General features: G+C 40.3%; 2 protein-coding genes across 6 annotated transcripts in view; both read right to left on the minus strand.

The window, feature by feature from the left end:
- LOC144596114 (dihydropyrimidinase-related protein 1-like) overlaps positions 1-15,941 on the minus strand; it is a 46,751-nt gene extending 30,810 nt beyond the window's left edge. Inside the window, exons 1-2 of one of the 2 annotated variants that reach the window (XM_078404296.1) lie at positions 15,383-15,941; positions 2,725-2,813 (exon numbers count right to left, since the gene is read on the minus strand). In XM_078404296.1, the coding sequence (XP_078260422.1) occupies positions 2,725-2,813; positions 15,383-15,754 (461 nt within the window). In that variant the 5' untranslated portion in view covers positions 15,755-15,941. Of the gene's footprint in view, positions 1-2,724; positions 2,814-13,741; positions 14,017-15,382 lie in introns of those variants that run through there. The other variant, XM_078404298.1, reaches the window with a different exon arrangement.
- A 2,114-nt stretch (positions 15,942-18,055) lies between these two features.
- The window catches only part of LOC144596125 (uncharacterized), a 95,356-nt gene continuing 91,623 nt past the window's right edge, over positions 18,056-21,788 (minus strand). For all 4 annotated transcript variants that reach the window (XM_078404319.1, XM_078404313.1, XM_078404324.1 and 1 more), the window contains one exon: positions 18,056-20,752. The gene's annotated coding sequence lies outside the window, so the exon portion shown is untranslated. The remainder of the gene's footprint in view (positions 20,753-21,788) is intronic.

Consider the following 21,788-nt stretch of genomic DNA (forward strand, 5'->3'; position numbering starts at 1 on the left):
TGAATATCAGGACTGTTCAAGCAAACAACAGGGCTGAGGCATAGCAGCTTGAAAACCAGTTGAAAAGCCAAGCAGAACCTGTGCAGTCACAGTGGGACTCGAGAGTTGGTGCTTGGTCTAATGCCAATCTCAAATGCAAATAAAGTTGCAGGCACTTAGCCAATGGAATAGTATTGGAACTAGCACTCCCGTGCATGCACTGACAAAATACAAAATCCCAGACTTACCGACAGATTCTGAAGACCCAATATGTCAGTTTGCTTCACAACTTTTGATTCCACATGAAGTCCAATAGCACACATCAGACCTACTAGGATTTGCAGTGTAATGCTGCTGAAAGTCTCTTAGATCAGGCACCTGGTGCAGGATATAAAATCTGATTAATTGCAATGGGGATTATGGGGCAAAGATTTAGGGAGAAAGTACATTAATTTTCTTTAATTATTTTGTGCGTTTTAGTTGTCTTTATTTTTTAAAATAATTTACTTCAATTTTTTTTAAATTATTCATTTCAAATTATTTAATTATTTACTACAATGTTAATGCCCGAGTGACAAAGAGATGTTAAAATTATTAGATCAATTGGATATTTTGCAAGCAGCAATGTTGGGAGCCAGCTGTCAAAGGCTACAGATTAGGTTGGAGGTGGGGCCCCCTCACTGCACTGGAGGCCTCACCAATGCTGAAGCCACACCACTGGAAGCTTTGTGCCGTTGAGATTGATGCTCTGTATCAGATTGACTCGTGGTTAAAGTGTGTCGCAGTAGCGAGAACTAGCCCGATAAAAGTCAACCACATTAGATTTCTATCTTGGTATTACAAATAATACCTGGAGTTACTCGTCAACAATCTGAAATGTAAATCTCACAACGAGTGAAGTTTATTACCCCAATTTAGGGAAAGAAAAGGAGCATGATGTTGAACAGGTTAATTAAGAGATAAAGATTTAAGTAGACAGATTTAACCAATATAAAATAAAACACAAGGTGATGAATGGAGCAATGACGTTCATAAACTGACCACCCAGTGAAAATTAGAGTGCAGCACATGTAGACAATAGACAATAGGTGCAGGAGTAGGCCATTCTGCCCTTCGAGCCAGCACCGCCATTCAATGTAATCATGGCTGATCATTCTCAATCAGTACCCCGTTCCTGCCTTCTCCCCATACCCCCTGACTCAGCTATCCTTAAGAGCTCTATCTAGCTCTCTCTTGAATGCATTCAGAGAATTGACCTCCACTGCCTTCTGAGGCAGAGAATTGCACAGATGTACATAGGCATGAAGCATTATGAAAGAGGAAAAATGAACTTAGTTGTGAGTAAAAGTGGCATGGCCAAACATGTCTGCAGAAGTAAGGCATTTATTTTTATAGATTTGAAATATTTTTTGAAGAACTGCACAATTTTTTTTTTAAATTCAAGTTATTTATGTTTGGATTAGGTTGCATTTGTAGTATTGTATGTAGTTCTGGTCGCCCCATTACAGGAAGGATATGGAGGGTTTGGAGAGGGTGCAGAAGGAGATTTACTAGAACGCTGCCTGCATTAGAGGGTATTAGCTATAAGGAAAGGTTGGACAAACTTGGATTGTTTCTCTGGAGCGTTGGAGGCTGAAGGGACTGTATAAAATTGTGAGGGGTATAGATAGTGTAGACAAAGACTAGAGGGCAAAGCTGGAAGGGGCAAGATTTAATGGCGATGTGCAGGGCCGGTATTTTTACACAGAGTGGTGGGTGCCTGGAACACACTGCTTGGGATGGTGGTGGAGGCAGATGTGATAAAGACATTTAAGAGGCTTTTAGAATGGCACACCGATGTGTATATAGAGGGATATGGATTAATTGCAGTCAGAGAAGATTAGTTTAACCTAGCATCATGTTCAGTACAGACACTGTGGACCAAAGGGCCTGCTGCAGTGCTGTACTGTTCTCAATTTTTCAGATGCATTTAATTTCTTTCTCATTCTCCAAGGCAACGTTTATTTTTCCATGAAAGCAGAGTTAACGGTTCAAACCTTTAGTTAGTAAGCTCTTCGTTTAACATTAATGTAGTGTCAGACTTTGTGCAGACAGAGTGTACTCCATTCTAATTTGCTCCACCGTTGTGTTTTAAGACAAAGAATTTTTGTACTGAAATACATGTGCAGAACTTTGTTTTCCAGATTCTGCCCCTTAATAAAGTTAGAAACAAAAAAGGTGCAAACTGAACCATTCTATTTGAAGTGTATGAAGTGGGTTTCTTATCAATATCAGGAGGAGGCAAGGACTTACAAATGAAAAATAAATGCTAAATTCCTTTCTTGAATGCAGCTTAAACTCAAGCCCACAAGGAAGAGAGTAAATCCACAATGGGCCTAGTAAAGGACACAATGATGCACAGAAGTAACCATTCTCAAAATGTTTGATTTACCATTATTTGTTCCTTTTCCTAAGATCCCACCTGAAATTGAACTGCTTAGAAAATTTACATGCACTATGAAATGTTTCAAAGAAAGGGATTTATTTTACTCACTTAAAGACCACACTTGACATGTATTTATTACCTGAATTGTTATCTTGTGAAAGTGAATGTCTTAGCCATTGTAGAGATGCCCTTAATATCACTAAGATAAGATTACCATGTAGGCACTCAAGGTATTTCCTCTCTCTCCATCCTCTAAATGCAAATAAACAGGTTGCCGTGCAATTCTATAATCGTAGTAGAGCTTGTTATGAATGCTTTACCTTATGATTCCATCTTCTAGATAAATATCAGCATAGAAGGACCGGTCTTCATTGATGATCCTTCCACCTTTAATAAGAATTCGATCATTCTACAAAAGGAAGTACAAGGTTGAGTAAAGGACAAAATTTAAATAATGTACCATTTGCAGACCAAATCAAAAGCAATAACAAAAGCTTTGCATTAAGTAAACATAAATGCAATGATACCCTTTACTGAAACATACATTGATGTACAGTTGAAGAGAATTTACAGAAAGAAGTACATTTGGAACCAAACTGTGTCTGAATTTGGTTAGGCTCAGCTGTAACAGCTGTACAATGTTACAGCCAGAAGGTCCTTGTTATTTACACATACATGACAAATGATCACTTGAAACCAGTACAGAAAAGAGCAAGTTCTGAATTAAAATGTCCAGAGGATAAATCTACTCAGGATCCTGTACAAACTCAAATCCGTCCTGAAAACAGATGTGGCTTCATCAGCATCAGCCAATTTTCTTACAAAAATGCAATAATCACCCGTTTGTTTACTCACTAGCATGGCAATACTGTACATTATTCTCTTGGTTGAAAATGCCAATAAAAAAACTCTTATGCTACAAGGAAGCTAGAAGAGGGAAGCTAGGAGGAGGAATGTAGGTAGAAAGGGAGGTGAAGGGGAGAAATTGGTGCAAATCCAGGTAGAGCATGGGGGTTGGGGGATGGGGGGAATGGGGATGGTAAGAGGGGGATTAGGATTAAGGTTTCATTTTTATATTAGGTTTATGTTTAACTATTTGTACATATTTATAAATATTTAATTCCCTTTTCCAGTATCTATGTTCTTGCAAGTCTTCCACATCACTTCGATACATATTTCTTAGTGATTTACTATGGGTATTCTAAATGCACTTACACCAAAATGTGCATTACAAATACATTTACAGGCATACTTTATACTCACAAGCATAAGCATTACTCACATCATCCTGCATTTCTGACTGCTTTATTTTTCATGCCAATAGCTTACACAGCATCAAAAGGAGTGGCCATTTTGGGCAATTTCATTTGCTTTCGAATCATACCAACTGCTTACGATAGCTTGATAGGTTTCCTTGAGAAAACCTTGAAGATGTACCTACCCTCTGTGCCAGCACTGTGTTTGGGCAGCATCCCACACATGTGGCAATTTCCACAAGACATGCTGGTACTGATAATCCTTTCAATAAGACACATAAACCAGCAAGAGAAAACAGCAAGACCTCAACTTATCTAATTAACTATCAAATATGAAGTACATTTACCTCATATAGCATATTGTCCCTAGTTTAAATTTTGCTGATGTAAATCTTTAACCACAATCCAATGGATCTCTTTATCTACATATTTCTTAAGTAAAAATATATAAAATGAATCCCCAATATTTTATTATTGGTTTGGTTATCTTTATTAATCTGGGGGGAGGGGTGGGAGGTTTATAAAGCTAAGATCTTAAACCAAAACCAGTCATATCCCATGGTACATTTAACGAAGTTGATTGGAACAGGATATATAATTTGGATGGCTTGTGGGATGGCTCAGACAGATTTGATTATTTCAAGCCTATCACCATGCAAAACAGTGTACATTGTTTATTTCTCTCATTAAATATTTAAAACAAAATTCAGTGTCAATGTTAATTTAATTTAAGGATTCGAGTAATGTTTGTCAGTCTGGATAGCAACTGGAAGACTCAGCTGTAGAGAGCCTTAGAGTTTAGAAACAGTGCCAGGATCATAGAGTATTTGAGATTTAAGAGAGAGTTGCACGGATCTACTAGTATTGGAAGATCGAGCCAATACTATCGAGCCGATTTTGCTGCCTAAGAACACCAAATTAGATCTTGCAAACTCTTCATGGCCAATACAGATAGTTGGAAGCAGAAGAGACTGCTTGAGCAAAAAAACAAACTGCTGGAGGAACTCAACGGGTCAGGCAGCATCTGTGGAGGGAAATAGGCACACAAAGTTTAGGGTCAGGATCCTACTTCAGACAGCTTGGAAGATGCTCTTAAAGGCTTGGAGTACTTGAATGTATTGTTAATCTGCAAACATCAAGGATTTAATCCAAGCACAAGAAGAAGCTGTTTGGCATTTTGAAAGATTGACAGTTTGGGGGAGAGATCTAGTGGTGTGAAGAGATTATAGTATCTCAAAATCCTAAAGGGAAAGGGAGTGGGGATGTCACCCTTACTTTATTGCCTCCATTACTTTTTCCTACAGGTGTGCTTTAAATTTGTCTGCATGTAAACTAATATCCATCAATGTTCTTTTCGTTGAACACCTCATCTCATTTTGTGCCAGATAAATTGTATGTTTTTTTATAAAGGCTAAAGAGCTTGTTAAGTGATAATTACATCATTGCATTTTTGAAATATTAATCTAGATCTCATGGAACAAAGCACAACATTTTCAAGGTACTTTAAGATGAGATTATTTCTCTTCAATTAAATTGACTACTGCTTTCTCTCTGGTGGGGAAGATGTAGCCGTCAGAAAAGAGCTGAGTAACTCTGGGAATTTGAGAATTCTGTGTGGGGCTACACATTCAAAAATTCAGAAACTGCTGTTTTTTTCCTGCTGTAATGGCAGCAAAATGAAACCACAGAACAGTACAGAACAGGAACAGGCCCTTCGGCCCATAATGTCTGTGCCGAACATGATACCAAGTTAAACTAATTTCTTCTGACAGCGAGTGATCCATATCCCTCCAGTCCCTACATATCCAGTGCCGACCTAACACCCTCTTAAATGCCACTAGTGCATCTGCTTTCCCCACCACTCCTGCCAACACGTTCCAGACACCCACTACCCACTGAGTAAAAAGCTTGCTCCATACATTTCCTTTAAATTTCGCCACTCTCACTCTAAAACTATGCCCTTTAATCTTTGATATTTCCACCTTGGTTAAAATGTTCTGACAAGTTCTAAAAGGTTCTATGTATGCCTCTCATAATTTTATGTACTTTTATCAGGTCTCCCCTCAGCCTCTGAAGATACAGAGAAAACATTCCAGTTTTGTCCAGCCTCTGCTTGCAGCTAACACCGACTCCTCTGGGCAGCATTCTGATAAGCCTCTTCTGCACCCACTCCAAACCCTCTCCACGTAAGGAAAACACTGTTAGGTTTCAGCGTCATTACCATCAAATGCTTGGGTGTGTTTAGCTTGGGAGAAACCTCTGGTTTCCTCCAGAAACACCAAGGAAGGAAGGAAATTAGTTGGATTGGGTTTGAGACATAATGGGAAACATGAGGAGTGGAGAGGTGATGCAGAAGTATCAGTCAGTTTGGGGAGAGAAAAGATGGCTTGACAAAGATCAACGTACAACATGGCACCGAAGATTGACACGAAATGCTGGAGTAACACAGCAGGACAGGCAGAATCTCTGGAGAGAAGGAATGGGTGACGTTTCGGGTCGAGACCCTTCTTCACACTGGTTAGCGACAAGGGAGATATAGAAGATGATGTAGAGAGATAAAGAACAATGAATGAAGGATATGCAAAAAAGTAACGATGATAAAGGAAACAGGCCATTGTTAGCTATTTGTTGGGTGAAAATTAGAAGCTGGTGCAACGCGGGTGGGGGACAATATTTAGCAAAGGTGATTTTATAATGCAAAACTATCCTCCAACAAAGGTTAAGATACAATAAATTGAGCAAAAAAAAAGCAAATCATTGGACAAACTCAGCAGAGCAAGCAGCATCTATGGAGGCATCCCTCCAGTGCTTTGATTTTTGTTCTTACAAATGTTGCACAAAAATATTTCTAAAACAATATGGAACTCTCGTGACTCTTAATATGTCGATAGACAATTATTTGCTGATAGCAATCCCTCGGTTTAATTTTCACCATTATTGCATCAATAATAATTATGTAACTGCTACATTATGCTGAAAAGTTCATAATAAACCCAAAACCAATTAAATTAATAATAAGGTGATTGCCTTTCCTTTAATAACAACAAACAATGCAGCCATTTTAGTCAATTGCCATCCAAGCAATTTGTTTGTGTTCGAAATACCATAATTACAGACTCAGCACAAATTAAACAGCTTGATGATTTGGTAAAATCAACTACATCATACAATTTGAGAACAGTGTATTATATGCATTATATTTTTAACTTCTGAGCATTACCACTGGCTTGGAGAACCAGATTGATCCTGAACAGTTATTATCCATATTATCTGTTGCAATATTCAATAATTAAATTTGATAGAGCAGATGGTCCAACAATTAAGATTCACTTTATCTCTGGAGAGAATTTTGCATTAAGTTTTTAATTACAAACACATGGTGTAATGAAATGACAGGCTTATGTAATCGATTGTACCTATAATTGTAGGTTTAATGACCGTTGTATCCAGAATGGTGCTGTTCTTTAGATTGCTTGGCAAGTATGAGAGGTCAGAGTTATTCGAGGTTTTTAACTGGTCAACTGTATAAAATCATGACAACACGTTATGTTATACAAATCAACCATGAAAAATACAATTATTTTTCTGTCAAACCCGTCTTTCAGTAATAGTTTCCACTGTAGAGTAAACATCACAAGGACCTTCACAGAGAAGTAAATATAAAAATAAAAACTATGACTGAGTCAAAAGTTTTAGAAAGTACCATTAAAGGCTTGTTCAATGAGATGGATTTTAAGACAAAGAATCACAATAACAAAAAAATCATTTAAAGATCAACTTTAGATTATCTCAAGTATTATAGATTTTGAGGGATAGGGAGAGGTAGAATATTCAGAGTAGAAGCGGTGGAGGGGAGGTGAGGATTGAAAACAATGACGAGGATGATAGAAATTGTAGCATTGCTTAACTGGGAGCCAATGTAAGTCAGCAGGCACAAAGTTGAAGGGTGAATTGGGCAGTGTGAGGTAATGCATAGGCTGGAAAATTTTCCAGTCCTTTGTAGAATAGAGCAAAGAAGGACAGCAGGAGTGCGTTGAAGTAGTTGTGTTTAGAGTTGAAAAGAAAGAATTGATGAGGTTTTCAACAGCAGATGAGTTACACAGGACTAGTGCTGAGTAACAATAATGAGAGAGAAAAGGACAGTCGATGATGGTTTAAACCACCACAGAGAGCTGCAATTTTGCACCAGATTGTGAATATTCTTGTTCCGTTTGAAGCAGTTGCCGGAGAGGCAGTTTCTAGGGAAGAGACATTGAAGATGATGTTTTCAGTCTTCCCAAGATAGTACAGAACTAAAAGGCCTCAACATCTACAATGCATTGCTGGGATTTGGGAGAAGAGCAAAGCCAAAGGCAAAAGGACCATTTGTAATGCTAGCTGGCATAGGATTCAAATAGGGGTGCAGAGTTTGATGCCTAGTGGTTTAAGCCATGCAGCAAAAGTGGAAAATAAGCAATGCTGAACAGGGGTTGATTCAGAAAGATTGGAAGTTATTGCTAGAGCTTAAATGATAGGCTTCATGGGTGTCTGGGACATGCTGCCAGGGGTGGTGCAGGAGATATATGATAGGACAACGCAAGAAGCTTTTAAAAAGGGACAAGGATATGCAAGGAATGAATGGATATGGATCATGTGCGGACAGGAGATTAGTTTATCTTGGCATTATGTTCAGCCCACATTGTGGGCTTAAGGACCCCATTCTGTGCTATATTGTTCTAATGTTAAGGAAAGCTATTCCCCAATATAAGCAAGATCTGGTCATGCAGAGACAATTGGACTACAGAAAGTGATTGTTCCCACAAAATACTGATAGAAACTGGATCTAAATCTTTGAATTGTGTGAAGGAAGCCTACTGATAATGAAAAGGAGAAGTAGTCCAATCCTTTGCCTTTTCCCAATGTTAATATTTTTTGAAGAAAATTGGCTTGTTGATTCCAACATAAATAAAGGAACAGACTATTCATAGCCTCAAGACTTTTGCACCACTTAATTAGGTAATTTAATTGCTATCCCTTGATGTTGTTACTGAACAAATATTTTGAAAGTTGATTCCACATAATTGATTCCACATCCACATCCTTTTTGAGGACAACAATTTAATCCATTAAACCTCAGTATCATTCTGGGAATATATGTTGTAAGGTAACAGCTTCAAGGACAGTTCAGTGTTGGTGGATAAAATGTATGATGGTGTTTCTTTGTTCATTTATCGCAGGACAAAGTTGTTGCTAACAAGGCCATTGTAAGACTGACTTGATGCGTGACTTGAAGAACATGGAGATGGTCATCTTTCCGAGTTCACTGCAAATTGTTGCAGTGCATCTTATAGACGGCACAGAATGTATAGAGCATTGGATTAGACTGTTGGACATGGCGCTTTAATCAAATTCATCCTGGGTAATACTGTGATTGAAGACTATAAAGAGTTCTTGGAAGAAAAGAAAGATGAATGCATTGTGGTCACTGTTAAGCAATGATTCATGGCTTTAACAAATGAAGGAAGTCTTGAGAACAGAACACAGGGTCAGTTTAAAGAACTCAAAAGTTTTGAAAGTTCTTGCACTGACCAGAATGTTTTCCTTATTTATTCATTTACATGATATGGGTATTACTTGCAAAGTCAATATTTATTGAGCAAAACTAATTGCCCTTGAGAACATGTAGCTATACTGCACCAGGCAAGTGAAGCATCATACTCCTGATGTACCTTGTAGATGGTGGAAGGTCCTATCCATGTACCTGTCTAAACATTCCAATAGTACCTGTCGCAACTACCTCCTCTGTAAGCACGTTCCATACACCCACCACCCTTTGTGTGAAAAAGTTACCCCTCAGGTTCCTATTCAATCTTTCCTATTCAATCTTTCCCCCTTCACCTTAAACTTATGTCCTCAACACCAATTTTTGGTGCATTTTTCCCTTGATACAAAATGACTTGTTTAGGGTTCTTCCCTACCACATAAATGAGGCCTTGAAGGCAATCACTTTCATCTCAACTCTGGAATTCAGCTCTTTGGTCTGTGTTTGGACTAAGGCTGTGACCAGATACTGAATCCGGGTCCTGGAAAAATGAGGTGACAATATATTCCAAGGCTTAAGAAAAGAGCTTAAGAAGAGAGTTGAGGTGCACAGGACTCTCATGGACTCTCTAAGAGATGGAGATTCACATGGACATGATTCACAGTCATATCCATTGTCTTTAGTGGGAATGTTTAAAATAAATTGAATTATTTCTGAACAAAAGTAACCATGAACAGCGGAATTTAATGTGGGGCTAGTAGAGGAAGCTGTGCATTCATTTTTTAAGATCTTGTTTGATCCACTATTCTTGCCATATAGATTTATGAATGAAATTATATTCTCCAAAGGATGTATCAAAATCTTTCAATTACATCACTATCCTATTCTGTAGCTACCACTCTCTGATTATTCTCAACCCTTGAACAGTTATTCTGCTTTCAGACTGAGATAGCTCCAAATTAGCAAATATTGAGCAGAGTGATGGCAGATGGTGTTTAATCCATTAAGGGCAAAGTGTTACATTTTGGGAGGTCAAATGCAAGAGGGATGTATAAAGTAAATGGCAGAACCCTTTGGAGCATTGATGTACAGATGGATCCTGGGGTGCATGCCATTCACTCTGAAATTGGCAACATGTGGATAGGGTGGTATGCTTGCCTTCATCAATCAGGGCATTGATTTTTTTTAAAACAGAAAGTTGGATTGCAGCTTTAAGCATTAAACTCAAGACAGATTTGGAGTATGGTGTTCAGTTCTGGTTGCCGCATTACAGGAAGAACGTGGAGTCTTTGGAAAGGATACATAAGAGGTAAACGAGGATTTGAGAATATTAACTACAAGGGGAGGGTGGACAAATCTGGTTTGTTTTCTGTGGAACAGAGGTTGAAGGGAGACTTAATAGAAGTGTATACAGAGGTATAGATGCATAGAAAGATAGGGTACATGGTCAGTGTCTTTTTCGCAAGGTGGAAATATCAAATATTAGAAACCTTAAGATAGGGTGGGAGGGGGGGAAATTTAAAAGAGATTTGCAAGGCAAGTTACTTTTCCATAGAGGGTGGCAAGTGTCTGGAATGTGCAGACAGGGGACGTGCTGGAAACAGAAACAATTGAGAGGCTTTTAGACACACACACACACGAAGTGGCAGGAAGTAGAGGATTACAGACCACACGTCGGTAGATGGGATGAAATGGACTGGCATCATGGCCGACACAGACATGGTGGTTTGAAGGGCCTGTATTTGTGTTGCACTATTCTATCTGCTAAATATGTAACCATACCATGGGTTACTCCTCATCATCTTCCTCAATCTCGCTGCAGCCGCTATCCCCGGTTACACCAGGCTTTGTTATCACCAGGTATTTACATCATTGTGCCAACCTGGTTCCATGTAACGAGCCCACCTCCTTTAGTGGCTCACCTTCCCATGCCCAATCAATTACCTCTGCTGTGCCTCAATATTCCATCTTTGGTCCATATTTCTCATCCATGCGCTACTAGCGGACATTGCCATCCACAAATGAGGCCGAACTTTTGTCTCCTCTCTACCGGCCTCCATTCCACCACAGCTCATGCATTATCCAGATGGCGAGAGAATGGGATTGAGAGGGAAATATAGAGCAGCCTTGATTGAATGGTGGAGAGTAGACTCAATGGGCCAAATGGCCTAATTCTGCTCTTATGACTTACGAACTTATCCAGCAGTTTGTTTTCATTACGAGACAAATGAGCTACAACTTCTCAGCACTGATAAATGGTCCCAAGGTTAACCGTTCCTCTTTCCTCAGATGGTGGCTGCCCTGCTGAGCATTTCCAGCAGTCTGGTTTTATTTCAGCTTTCCAGCACCTACAAGTTTTTGATTTATCTTTTTGGCCTTCATAAGTCATGGGAGTAGAATGAAGCCATTCAGCCTACACCGTCATTCAATCATGGCTGGCCTATTTTTCTCTCTGAAACCCCATTCTTCTGCCTTCTCCCCATAACCCTCAACACCCTTACTAATCAATTTCCGCTTTGAAAATACACTGACTTGGCCTCCACAGCTGTCTGTGGCAATGCATTCCACAGATTTACCACACCCTGGCTGAGGAAATTTCTCATCTTCTTTCTAAAGGTACATCCTTTTATTCCATGGCTGTGCCCTCTGATCCTTGACTCGATCACACCTGCCACAAATTAAATTGAATTAGCTATCAATTGCTACATTCTAATTTCCAATGACTGGCCCCTGTGCAGCCTTCCATTCTACCCCTTCTAACTCTGATCATGGCATTGGATTGTTATTGTCAAGTGAACGAGATACAATGACATTTTTTTTTTGTGTGCTATCCGGTCAAATCATGCTATAAACAAGTACATTCGAGCCATTACACATATAACTGGTAGTGCAAAGAAATAAAATAACGGAGTGCGGAACTAAATACTACAGCATCATAGTGTTAGTTCCAGAGAAAATGCATTTTTTTTTAAGGTGCCATCACCACAAAGAGGTAGGTTGTGAGATAGGGTCTATACCCTTATCTTATTACATTCCCGTGACCTTAGCACCATTAACACGGGTTCATTCAACCATCCCACCAACATGTGAAGGTATTCCCTTCCGAAATTCCCTAAATTCGCTATTCAAAATCCTGCCAACTCTTTCCCAACAAAATTATCTTTTTAATTATCTTCAAATATGCAAGTATATTAAAAAGGCAACAGTGTGTTGCCTGCTCAAATTAAATTTAGTGTTTCCACTCAGTTTATGACAATTCTGAAACACAAGCACAAATGACTTACTAGTTACTCTTTCACTTCATAAACCCTATAACTCACTGAACAATGTTCCAGCATTGTCAACTGCCTGAGAGTGTAAGATAATCTGTGCTCGAATAATGGGGAATTTTGTGTTCTGCGGACAAATTCCTCATTTGGACTGAAAACGGGCGTCGCCCTTGCTGGGGAACCTTCAGGCTCAAGGCCATCGCTTGGTCTACCCATTGTCCTGTCTCAAATTCCCACTTCAGTGAGTTTTTATTGAATGCCCGAGCAGAGAATGCAGCAGAATAATGCTTCCCTCAAAGAAACTCCAGTACAACTAAATTTCAGGTGGTCGTATTACAATTTAGACCAATCGCTCACCAAATTATATCAGGCGGGAGAGTTCCATTGTCTAGGCTGGTATGGAGACACGTAGTCGTGTTGAAAGACTAATTTAACCTCAAAGGGAGTCTCCATACATCAAAGCGAGAAGCCTACAGCAACGTAAGAGCTCCACGTACTAGAATATTAATCATTGTATTTTTTTGTCTGCCTCTAACTGTCCGGGACAATCTGCCTTCTAAAGATTTTAATAAATGTCTATATTAAATACCCAAAGTAACCCCACCACAACTTCCGGTAGTTGGTGTAATTAGGGTTTGACCTACAAGGTGTGTCTCAGTGATGGCGCTTTGTGTTATGAAGGATTTTTGTCTGGGTTGAATTTACCCAGCCCCTCCCATCATCTACAAATAAATATGCCCCCCCCCCCCTCCGTGTACGACCGTCTTCACTTTTCGTTCCCCACCCAATGCCCAGAGTTGCGGCTGTTATTTGCATCTGTTATGTTTGTCCTGCGATTTGGCTGATTTAAACAGACTGACTCTGTTTAACTCAGCTTCCTTTCTCTATGAATCCACCGGGCTGCAAGTTCTTTGCACCGATGCGTATTGATCATTCTATCGATCACGTCTTTTCACCAGAACAGCCGCCCACACCCATGACCTTGTCTGAAACCATTTGTTCCTTTCTCTGTAAATACGCAGCCCCTTATCAGCCCTATCCACCGTTCGTAGTGCGAACAAATTGTGTGTATTTACATTTTAAAGAGAAGCCGGTGCTGTAGGTGAGGAGAATCGTTTTTAAACGAACCTCGCATCCCCCGGGCCTTTCGCCGCCATAACACCAAAGCCACTCAGCACAATACGGCTCACAAAGTAGATACAGATCCCATCCTTAGCCCCCTTCCCAAAGCAAGGCGCGGACACAACTGGGACGCCAGCGCACCCTTCCCTCCCACAAAGAAAGAGCTTACCGTTACACGGTGCATGTCCTGGCCGTCTCGGTTGGGCATGTTTGCCTGCACTTTATTGTGAGGAGGGGGGAAGGAGAGGGAGGAGGGAGGGGGTAAAGGGCAAAGCTTTGGGCTGTAAACTGGGCCGCCAATTGTGACCTTACAAACTCGATGCCTTTTTTGTGGAAGCAGTGTTTGTTAATGGAAGTGTTTCTGTGTGTGATGTTGAGGGGTTGTCTGCAGCCGTCCAAGGGGGAAGCTGGAAAAGAGCTCCTTCTAGAGGCCGCCTGCCTAATGGAGACAGACGCGATTCACCTCAGGAAGCACTTCCCATCATCTCTGCACACTGACGAAGTTCAGCGGTACCAATACACTCAAGTTTTCCCATCCACGATCAATTAACTGGACTTTTCATTTTTTTTCCTCCGGGTTAATGAGAAAGTCACCTGAAAGTTGGTTGGTTAACCCTCGCCATTCCAGCGTTCCCCTCCGGGACTACCTCATGCAAACCCATCCTGCAAAGTTAGTGTGGAGCAGGCCGCCGTTTCCCAGCACCTCATCCCCACAGTCAGTGGCAGACGAAGTCATGATTTCAAAACCCACACATTTTCTCAAAGTAAAATAAAAACTCAACTCAAGAGCAGCTTCTGCTGAACTCGTTCTGTTTTTATTTCTAGAAATCCTGGTCTAAATGTTGGTGGGACGAGGACAATAGACAATGGGTGCAGTAGGAGGCCATTCGGCCCTTCGAGCCAGCACCGCCATTCAATGTGATCATGGCTGATCATTCTCAATCAGTACCTCGTTCCTGCCTTCTCCCCATAACCCCTGACTCCGCTATCCTTAAGAGCTCTATCTAGCTCTCTCTTGGATGCATTCAGAGAATTGGCCTCCACTGCCTTCTGAGGCAGAGAATTCCACAGATTCACAACTCTCTGACTGAAAAAGATTTTTCCTCATCTCAGTTCTAAATGGCCTACCCCTTATTCTTAAACTGTGGCCCCTGGTTCTGGACTCCCCCAACATTGGGAACATGTTTCCTGCCTCTAACGAGTCCAACCCCTTAATAATCTTATTAAGATTATAAAGGAGAGTCTTTGAAAGATATTTTTTGAATCCTGCCTCTAGTTTATTAACCATCCGGACGTTAAGATGAAAGGCGAGGGGAAGTGCGGGTTATGCTGCCACAGACAATGGCCCCTGTGACAACCAGTGGGTGGGCGAATAGTTCAAATAATAGGAGCTCTTGTCCAATATTTCAAGCCGGATTCCGACAGAGTGGGGCTGCGGCTTCAAGCAAAGACGGGCCCCTGCCTGGTGTGCGTCTCCTCCCTCCCCCCGGCCTCCTGATTCCAGTTCAATAAACACAGAACAAAAGAATCAGTCTACTTTTAACCAGGAATGGGTCTGTGCGATTTCTCCTCCATCACGACTTTAAAACCACTTTGCATCACTACTTTCAAACAACTCATTTCGATCATTAGGTACTTAAAATGAAGTCTTCTCTTTGACTCCCTGAAACTGAACTGAGATAATTCGATTGCAAAAAAAAAAATCAAAAGGAGAAGGAACTTTTTGTTTTGTTGTTGCGTGTGATGTTGAGCTCGTTTTAATGGTAATGGTAATGGTGGGGGGTGGGGTGGGGTGGAGGTCGGGCTGTACCTTGCCTGGCTGCCAGCCTTGGAGCAGCCCTTTGGCCGTCGCCGGTCTGATCTCCAGCGGGGCCCGCTCCTCCCTCTCGCTGGGAGAACTGATAACCGAGCCGGAGATTTCACTGATGTCGCTGGCAGTTTCGCTCATCCCGTCCGATTCCGGGGACAAGATGTCATGCCGGCTGGCGCTCCGAGATGCCTTGGAGCTGCGTCGCCCCACGCTGTAGGCATCGAAGTCTATTGTCTTACTCTCATACGCACCTTCCACGGTGCAGAACATGCCTCCGTACTTCTGCCGGGGGGTTTGGGCGGTGGTACCCGGTCTGGCCAGGTACACTGGCAGATCAGCCTCCTTGTTCCACAGTCTTTTACTATCAGCCATGCTTCCCTGACGAGCTCTGTCTGAGAATGTGAGAAACGGCTCGCTTTCTCCCACTCAACACTTTCACACCCTTGCACACCCACACAAGCAATCACAAGGAACCAGTGGAACACAGTCAGTCAGCATGCGGCTAGTCAATGAATCCTCTGGTGACAGGCGATTTCACGCAAAGCTTCTGACACGGAAGCAATAGCGTCCGCATAGATGCAAAGAAAAGTGTCGCTGTTGGTTCAGCAGGTTTTTTTTTTGGTGGGGGTGGGGGAGGGGGTGGTCGTTCCTTCCTCTGAGGAGGGGCCTTCTTGGCGTGAATTCTGAGTGGGGATTGGGAATTGGGTGAGGGGCGGCTTGTCTGAAAGCAACATCATTGAAACGATCGATCAAAACGCCGCTGGAATGATCAGCATTCAGTGCATGGGGTGAGCTATCCTTTCAGCACCTCCCATGCAAGCTGAGTCCCACGCTGGTGGGGGCGGGGAGATCAGGGTCTTTGGCCGGAGTGCGATCATTGCTTGTTTTCTTGCAAATAAATGACCTCACTGCATTACATCTGAACCGCTTTTGTTGAAAGGAACAAAGTTCAACAGATGACCGCGGGGAGAATTTTTGAAATGTTAACCCGTTGTTGCAAAAACTGAAACACACACTGCGACTGACTGACTGACTGACTGACTGACTGCCATGAACGCAACTTGGTGGTGTAGTTTGCAAAGTATTCTGAGAACTGGATGCAAATTTAAGTCAATCTAAAGCGCAGCCCTCGTCAAATCATCGCACGTGTATTTTATCGATTTACATCTGAGAAGCATCAACTAACCTCCGACCTCCAGCCATTAATCAAGCCGAGGAATGGTACTGATGCTCAAATTAAGATGATTCTAACGGGAGACGCAACCTTGTGCCATTCATACGCTGGATGTGCTGTTTAAATATTTGCAGGCGGGGAGATTTGGCAAAGTCGATAGGCTGAGGTCACTCTTTGGAGGGAGAATGGTCGTTGTCTTTGCTGATAGGTTGACTGGTAACAAGGTTACTAACATAAAGGCATTGATAGTGTCAAAATGTTGCAGATTTTGGGAGAAGGTTTCCGTGCAAGATCATTAGCCTTTTTTGCAACATCTCATTCATGTTTAGTTTAGTTGAGAAATACAGCATTGAAACAGTCTTCAGCCTACGGAGTACTTGCTGACCATTGATTACTCTTGTTTTATGTTATCCCACTTTCTCATCCACTCTCCTACAGACTAGGGGGAATTTTACTGAAGCCAAATAACCTGCAAACCAGCACATCTTTGGGATATAGGAGGAAACTGGAGCACCCGGAGGAAACCCACGCAAGAACATGCAAACTCCACACAGACAGCATCTGAGATCAGGATTACACCTGGGCGTCTGGCGCTGAGAGGTATCAGCTGTACCGACTGCACCACATGGCTGCCGTTATGTTGATTTAATTTAGCACACTCAATGCATTTCAGTTGCAAGTTAGTTTATCCCATATCCCAACAATTCCGATCAATGCCTTTTTCAGGTGACTAGATGACTATGATACAACAGCGGTTTTGTAGGCTGTGAAACAATACGATACGATAGAAGGTTATTTAAGTTGGAAATTGATCTGCCAACAATAAAAAAAACACAAAATACATTAATTTAAAGTGACCAGTGGAAAGGATTGGGGATGTGCAAAGATGGGGGAGGAGGGAAGAGTCAGTTTCAGTCTTCCCCATGACAGAAGGGGGAGGAGTTGTACAGTTTGGTAGCCACAGGGAAGAAAGATCTCCTGTGGTGTTCTGTCCTGCATCTTGGTGGAACCAGTCTCTTGCTGAAGGTACTCCTAAGGTTGCCCAGTGTGTCATGGAGGGGGTGAGCTGTATTGTCCAGGATGCTCCGCAGTTTGAGGAGCATCCTCACCTTTAAGACCACCTCTCATGAATCAATTTATTGTGAATGGAACATTTATTGCCAAATTATATGCTGTGGATTTGCATTAAATAAGAACTGGATTACAACTGGATATGATTTGGTCCTTCTTGAGGATTCATCTCATTTCTATGTTAATGTACACACTAACATTTGATAATAAAACCCATGCATTAACTTTCGTTGCATTTGAACACTGGAGGCAACAAATAAATATCCATATCCAAAATTGAAAGGCAATAAACACATGAAATCCAAAGAACTTCCTAATTTAGTTTTAATACAAAATGCATACATTATACAATATACAAATGTGTAGAAATCATTTATATGTTACCAGCTTATAAAAATAACCTTACAATTTTATTAACAAGTAAATCAACAGAATTTTAAGTAATTTTTAGTGCTATTTAATAAATGTTTTACAAAGGAGTGATGTACATCTATTTAAGAAACATTTGGGACTACGCTACATGTATTCAGTATTATATACATTAGAAATCTGAGACATTTCCTTTTGCTTCTATTTTAATAAAATGCATATCTAAACTTTATTCCTCTGTTGCTAGGACCTTGTGTACCAAAAGAAAAAAATCTCATCCAAGTCATTTGTAGAAACCATAACACATTATTTTATAAAATAATTTGGCTTGGAGAGACTAAACAAACCTTTTTGGCTTTTAATGAATTCCAGTACAGATATTTGATCCCTGTTTGCCTCTGTAAGGCACTGAAAGATTCAGAATGTGCAAGGAATAATGTTGGCTAGAAATCCAATCCTGGTCAGAGGACCAAATACAATGTACAGCATGATCAGCAGAAATATTCAGCTGATATTTCTGTATTTAGTTCAATTGAAATCAATGGAATAAATTTCAGAAGAAGATTCCAACACACTGATGCTGCAATAAAAGAGTGTTAAGTGCAACTGAGCAAGGTGAATTTCTAGATATGTATGTTTATATACAATGGGGAAAAAAACTAAATGAAAACCTGCTCTGGGTGTTCATATTTACATATACATTTTTGTCACACCAATTTTAAAAAAGTAAAGATGTGAAGATTGATCCACTCCGCTGGTTTTATGTAAGCAGATTAAAGTTTAGATTTGCGATTTGTCACAAGGCCACCATACAATATCAATAATTCATGCACCGAAGTATCATATTAACAAACATTACAAGAGGTTGGAGGAAAGGGTATGCAAAGGGACATCTTTGTTTGATCCATTCCCTCACTTCAGCAGAACAAGTTTATCTCATGCACAAAAATATATTGGCTACCATTTCCTCATTCTTTACCAGTCAGGTTCTGCATTACGGTCAAATTTTGTTCTGAAACTAAACCTATCTCATTACTGATTAATTGGTGCAGAATACAATTGACATTAATTATGTTTTATTTATGATGATTTGATGGGACACATGTTGCTTAAAATGTATGAAATAAACTATATGTTAACTTTTCAATACAATAAGCACACACCATTACAGGAGCCTCTGTAAACTAAGGTGTCTGGGGAGAGTTCGAACATTGAAAATTTTCAAGGTACAATTGTTTATGCATTTCTCAATGGGCTGTCAGAGAATCCTAAAGAATTATTCAAGGGTATTTCTAGGCCATTGTGGAAAGAGCTGTCATAATCGTTACTTTATTCTATTGTCAAATACAAAGGTTGTTCATACTGCAGCTATCAATAAACTTTCCTTTCAGACACATCGTCTATGTTTTAGAAGGAATTTACTTGCAAGCGCAAATTTAAGAACAGAAGTTTTACTTTCATAACTGATCTTTTAGTGCAGTTTCATGTTTTCTTATCCAGGTGCAATAGACAATGAATAGTGCAAGCAAGCAGTTTTAAACTGTACACAAAATATACAAATATAGAACAAATGACAAGAAAGCACTATTGCCCCGAATAGTCCTGAGGTACACTTCAAAAGAAGTGAAATGTTAAACAAATTTGTTTCCCGGAAGCTGTGCTCAAAAAATATTTTCTTTAAAGTGCCACTAGGAAACCATGCATGGTATCGTTCCTTCATATTCAGCACACATACATGGTTCAACATACAATAGTCACATAATAACAAAAGTTGCATTTACACTGTTGAATGGGCTAAAATGTCTTACGATGTGTAACCAGGTCCTTCGGCCCAACTTGCCCACACTGGCCACCATGTCCCAAGGACAATAATCCCACCTGCCTGCATTTGGCCCATGTCTCTCTAAACTTGTCCTTTCCAGGTACCTGTCTAAATGTTTCTTAAATGTTGTGATAGTGCCTGCCCCAACTACCTCCTCCCGCAGCTTGTTCCATATACCCATCACCCTTTGAGTGAAAAAGTTATCCCTCAGGTTCCTATTAAATCTTTCCCTCACTCACCTTAAGCCCATGTACTCTGGTTCTCGATTCCCCTAATCTGGGCAAGAGACTGTGCATCTACCAGACCTACCCAGTTGTGTAAATTAATTCACCAGGAGGCTCTTCTGATTTATTTTTTTTGTCCATGATATCGATCGTCAATTAAAATACATCAAATATAAGGTGAATATGGCTGTACAAAATGTTTAAAACATACCTTGTTTTACAGTGATTTAGTAAGCATAGTTCTTCCCCAACTGTTTTCAGAAGCAGAACAATGGCACGACAATGTTTTTTTAATTCTATTTAGAATACAGACTGGTTCCATTTTATTTCATGTTTAGTTGGCTGCTACTAACTCTGTTTTTTCTTTATTCAAAAGATGAAAACTGCACCAGGACATTTGACACAAAAGACCAAGTGCAACGTTCTGGTATTTTGGCAAGGAATACAAAACTGGAATAAGTTGGAGAGGTAGTAAGAGAATTGAATACCTGGCAACAAATTATAGGCAAAGATTAATTCAAGGCTGCATCTTTGTTGGGTTTTAGCACCGAATTGTGAGTGGAGCAAAACAAATTCATTCAGCAGAGACTCCCAGCTTGTACTCAGAGGCTGCAGCAATTCATAGAAGATTTTCTGAAGAGGTTTATTTGACGAACAGCAGTGTGTATTTCAACTTTCTAGACAAAACCTGCATCCTTTAAACTTCATACCTGCAAATATTTCAAAAACAAAAAGTAGACACAACTTAGTTATTAAATGTATAAATTTTATAATATGTTGCATATATCGTGCCTAACACAGCATTATCCATAGATTAGACAGATGGACACAAAATGCTGGATTAACAGCGGGTGAGGCAGCATCTTGGGTGAAAAGGATTATCCACAGATTGACTGTTATTGTGATTAAAGCCAACAGATAAAGTGTGACCACATTATAAATCTGTACAAAACACAGTTAGCTTCATAAATGTTTTACAAAACAAAATACTACAAATGCTGGAAATTTGCAATGAAATCCAGAAATGCTGGAACTACTTAGCTGGTCAGACAGCATCTGACAAGAGACAGAGTTAGTGTTTGAAGTTACTAACTTTAAGAACTGAGACATTAGGGATAAATCCAAAAGGGAAAGAAGAGAGGGGAGGTCTCAAGCTGAGTACTCTACATGAGAGATTATATGATTAATGGAATGCCAGTGCAATGTGAAAGTGTGATAGGAGGACATGAAATAAAGTGTCCTGTGACCGTTTTACCATCTGGATTGTACCACAAAATAATTCATTCTCAGCCACTGACAGTATTGAGTTTGAGTTTAGTTTATTGTCACGTGTACCGAGGTACAGTGAAAAAGCTTTTATCGCCCATTACCCTTTGTTACCAGGCAAACTATTTCCTGAGTCAGTTAAATTCTACATTCCACATGCAGGCATGATTGATGTTAATTTTGATACTAACAACTTGTTTGCTTGGTACTTCATATGATTTTCATCAGAATCACATCTGTTGCTGATCAGTGGGGATCTTTCGCTACTGTTTGAAGGTTTCTAATCTAATACCACACAATGTTTGCAGAAAGCATGCTGTGCAATAACTTCATCAGATTGCCAACATAATCAGCTACCATTTGCCCTCGTTCCATCTGTAACTTTTGATCGAAGTGCGAGACCTCAATATTTTTGACCTATTTATTCTCCATGGATATGATTAAATCATCAGGATGCTTCATGGTCAAAGTTAACCACTG

The sequence above is a fragment of the Rhinoraja longicauda genome, chromosome 1 (genome assembly GCF_053455715.1).
Source record: "Rhinoraja longicauda isolate Sanriku21f chromosome 1, sRhiLon1.1, whole genome shotgun sequence".
In the NCBI taxonomy this organism is placed as follows: Eukaryota; Metazoa; Chordata; class Chondrichthyes; order Rajiformes; family Arhynchobatidae; genus Rhinoraja; species Rhinoraja longicauda.